The 3923-nt window shown below is 26.6% G+C and overlaps 1 protein-coding gene across 8 annotated transcripts in view; it reads right to left on the bottom strand.

Annotated features, from left to right (window-relative positions):
* The window catches only part of LOC108747158 (protein lap4), a 31383-nt gene that overhangs the window by 3598 nt on the left and 23862 nt on the right, over positions 1-3923 (bottom strand). For 7 of the 8 annotated variants that reach the window (XR_001939221.1, XM_018484438.1, XM_018484443.1 and 4 more), the window contains 4 exons: positions 2282-2719; positions 1482-1593; positions 1302-1358; positions 1088-1202 (listed from right to left, as the gene is read on the bottom strand). Coding sequence is in view for 7 of the 8 variants with exons in the window: in XM_018484438.1 (XP_018339940.1) it covers positions 1088-1202; positions 1302-1358; positions 1482-1593; positions 2282-2719 (722 nt within the window). In the remaining variant the exon portion in view is untranslated. The remainder of the gene's footprint in view (positions 1-1087; positions 1203-1301; positions 1359-1481; positions 1594-2281; positions 2720-3923) is intronic. The other variant, XM_018484444.1, reaches the window with a different exon arrangement.

Here is a 3923-nt window from a genome sequence, read left to right as displayed (position 1 = left end):
TATATACATACATATATATATATATATATAACAAACGTAGAAATAAATATAAGCAATAACAGTATATATCATAGGAATATATAAGCTATAACAAAATCATATCTAAAACTTATTGGCAATAAATAAAAATGCAAATAAACATATAGAATACACGTATGTAAAACATAATTATACTCAATTATACTCAAATATTGTTAAGATTTAAAATTGAGTTTTCTAATAGATATCTTAAAATGTACTATCACTTACTTGGAAACATAAATAAAAAACCTCAATTTCTGCATTTTTCATAATTAACCATAATCAATAATTTAAATATCATAAAAGCTATTAGATTCTAACAATTTAATAATCTGAAAATTGTCCTTGGTATCGCAATTAATCATAATACGGTTGTGCACAGTCTTAACGTATACATTGCTTGTTAATATTCAAGTGGTTAAACATACAAATGTTTAACATTATAAACATACGTTATATTATAAATAAACATTATAAACATATATTCTTTCTCTCTCTCTTCATTCCATCCTTTCATTCTCTCTTTTTCCCTCTTCTCGCAAAAAAATGAATTTATTCTAAAGTTAAATAGAATTATAAGTATATTATTAACCAGGTTATACAAGATTTATTTAAAAATATTGTGTATTCTGTTGTATAGATTGTCATAAATCAATTAACATGTATAATGTAAACACATAATATTAATATAACTTTTTAAATTTTTTAGAAATTTTGATATAATACGTTTTATTCATGTAATCTAATAATTTTTCACTTAATTTTGTTTACAATACTTGTAAATTAAATATTTAGTTGTATACTTTTATACTTATTTATATTAGATATAAATATTACCATTTATAATCGATGCGTAGAATATATATCGCAATAATTTGCATTATTTTCAAAATAAGGAATGATTTCGGCCGGTTTTCACAGTCTGTTCTTATTTTAAGTAATCTCTTAAAATAATATATAACGCGGCTCTCCGATTAGTTTATGACATCGTAACTGTATATAAAATAATCTAAAATATAAGAATCGACCATGAATATCAGCCTTAAACATGAAGATTGAAGCTTACTTAGGTCGTCCATTATCCTGATCATCCATTGTATCAAAATCTTCAAGACCTTCGTTTTCATCAAGTTGTGCCCATGATTTGAGTTCGTCTCGTGTCAAAGTGGCAATTTTTTTTTCTATAAAAACATGATTTTTGTAGTTATTTTCAATTATTAAGATAAAAAATATGATAAATAAAAAAACCTACTCAGCTATATTTACAAATAACAGCTTACCTTCCTCTTGTCTCATTTTTTCTACCTCATCTTGACTTAAAAAACTGAATATTTTATCTGTAATGTATGAAATTATTGATTTATTTTTTGAAATCGATATCTTATATATAAGCATAAAATATATATAATATTTAAAATATATAGTGTACATATACACGAAACAAACATATATATTCTCACCTGGTTTAGGCGAGGGCTTCAAATGTTCTTCCATGGCACTTTCGAATAACTTCTTTTTATCGCTGACTGACATTTTTGTCAATGGTGGTGTTGGAGATGAAGTTGGAGATTGCTGTGTTTGTAAACATTTCCACAAATAAATATCGATTTGTATATTTTTCATATAGAGTAATTGTTAACATAATAATCTCAAATAAACAAATTACACATTGCATCCAGTCTCCATAAATACATGTCATAAATAAGATAGATAAGACTAGATTGGATTGCATTAAAGAAATTTGACGCTTTTATTAGTCGAATTTAATGAACAAATTCATTTTAGATTATGGGAACTTTGTTCCAGTGTATATACATATATATGTATTAGGTATACACCGGATCGTAAAAATACCGGATACCGGATATCGGACAGAATGTAACATCGAATATCCGGTATCCGTCCAGATATCCGAGAAGGCGATTTCTTTGAGTCGGATATCTGACCGGATTCGGAAGAGAAAGTGTCCTCTAAAAAAAAACTTATAAAAAAAAGATTGTAATTTTGCAACAATATATAACATTACAGCATCATAAATATACATACTTATTTCTAGAATATTTGTATAAAAAAAAATCAACAATTTAATGATATCAAATTTCAACCAAATAATATTCCTGGATACTAATGATATCTGGCTATCCGGTGCAACTCTAATATATATATGTATATATATATATGTAGATATGCGCGCGCGTGTGTGTGTGTATTCTATTAGTATATTAATATTATTATCAGTTAACATGCTTTTCAAACCCACCTCAACCTGAACATTTCCATCAACAGAACGTGCTATCTGTCGCTTGCTAAAAGAAGCCGAAGTGTCAAGATTGTCCCAGCATTCGGGAGCAGTTAGAGGTGTTGGGGGAAGTTGGAAACGTGCAGGTGTTTGATAGGAAATAACTTGTTGAAGAGAAGTAGATGCTTCCTGCAATGGCCGATTCGATTGTTCAATTTTAGATAGAGTAGGCTTAACTTGGGACGAATAAACGATAGAATCTGAACTCTTTTTTAAAGATGGTGGCAGATCGGCAAACGTAATACTGCGTTTTGGCAAAGATTTTGTTTTCGTTCGAGATGGTAAAGTTTGCATTGAAGTAGAACGTTCAAAATTTGTTGCCTTAGGAAGATCAGGGATTGTAGATGACTTGGACGAAGAAAAATCCTTTGATGTTCCAGATGTCTCATTTGTTCTTGACTGAGTAAATAACATGGAAAATTATATTAATTATTTAGTTAGTGGAATACGATTTAAATAAAACAAAATAGTTTATCGTGACGTATTCGATTACATGCAAAACAAACAACAACATACTGCTATTTAATTAATATATATTATAACACAAAATACATATATGCGGATTATTCCAACACCACTCTATTAATCTATAAAACTATAGTTTACAAAATATTTGCTCATTTTTTTAATGATAAATCGTTATTTACTTCTTAATAGAAGAACAGTAAAATTAAATAGTAAAAGTAAATATTACTATGATAGATCATTAAATATAAATTTCTTTAAAGTTTAATACTCATACTTTAAAACAGATTTATTTCACAAATGTTACATGTCATACAAAATCTATATAGGATTTAAAGAAGAATTTCAAACTTCTTTGTCCGATCGGCTTTTCTGCTTATGACTGTCTATGTGTATGTCTTTCAATTGTACTGTTATTGCAATAAATCATGCAACCTGTTGCGCATAATTTAATTTGTAAACATATGATCAGTATGTTAAACATGTTCTCTTATATTTATCTTTAAAAATTCTATATTTGTACCCTATCCATCGTATATATCGATAGTAGTAGTGGAGACTGTTACATGCTTCAAATATTTGAGAACACTTAGCAAGTTTCATCTCACTGTGTTACCTTACGATCTGGACTATATTTTATATCCTGTAGAATCATTTAGGATAGATGTATTACATTTGATTTTTAATCATATTTTCTATGATATTAAAAATATATTTGCACCATTCAAACATAATGACTTTGTATATTTTATTTAGTTTTATTGCTTTATATCTATATCACTTTTGTAAGATTTAAATAAATTTAATTAAGCATATAGAAATTTCTGTTTTGACACAATCTTTGATTTTTATATTTGATCTTCTCAAATGGTTAAGAACAAAAGTAACACATAATTTTGTTTTAAAAAATTTGTAAAAATCGCATTTTATTATGTGTTGAAATTAAAAGAAAGTAATGTACGTAAAAAAAATTATTATTTCATTATTTGATTGTATGAAAATTGTTTCATGATAACTAGTCTCCTCTACTATAGGATATTATATGAAACAACGTAGTAAATTAATTTTTTAAGTAAAACTACGTTACAGTAAAATAATATATCCTTCAATAATATATACATACATATATGTATATATA

Source organism: Trachymyrmex septentrionalis, unplaced genomic scaffold, assembly GCF_001594115.1.
Source record: "Trachymyrmex septentrionalis isolate Tsep2-gDNA-1 unplaced genomic scaffold, Tsep1.0 scaffold196, whole genome shotgun sequence".
In the NCBI taxonomy this organism is placed as follows: domain Eukaryota; kingdom Metazoa; phylum Arthropoda; class Insecta; order Hymenoptera; family Formicidae; genus Trachymyrmex; species Trachymyrmex septentrionalis.
Note: the sequence above shows the minus strand (reverse complement) of the source record. Positions and strands in the feature narration are given on the sequence as shown.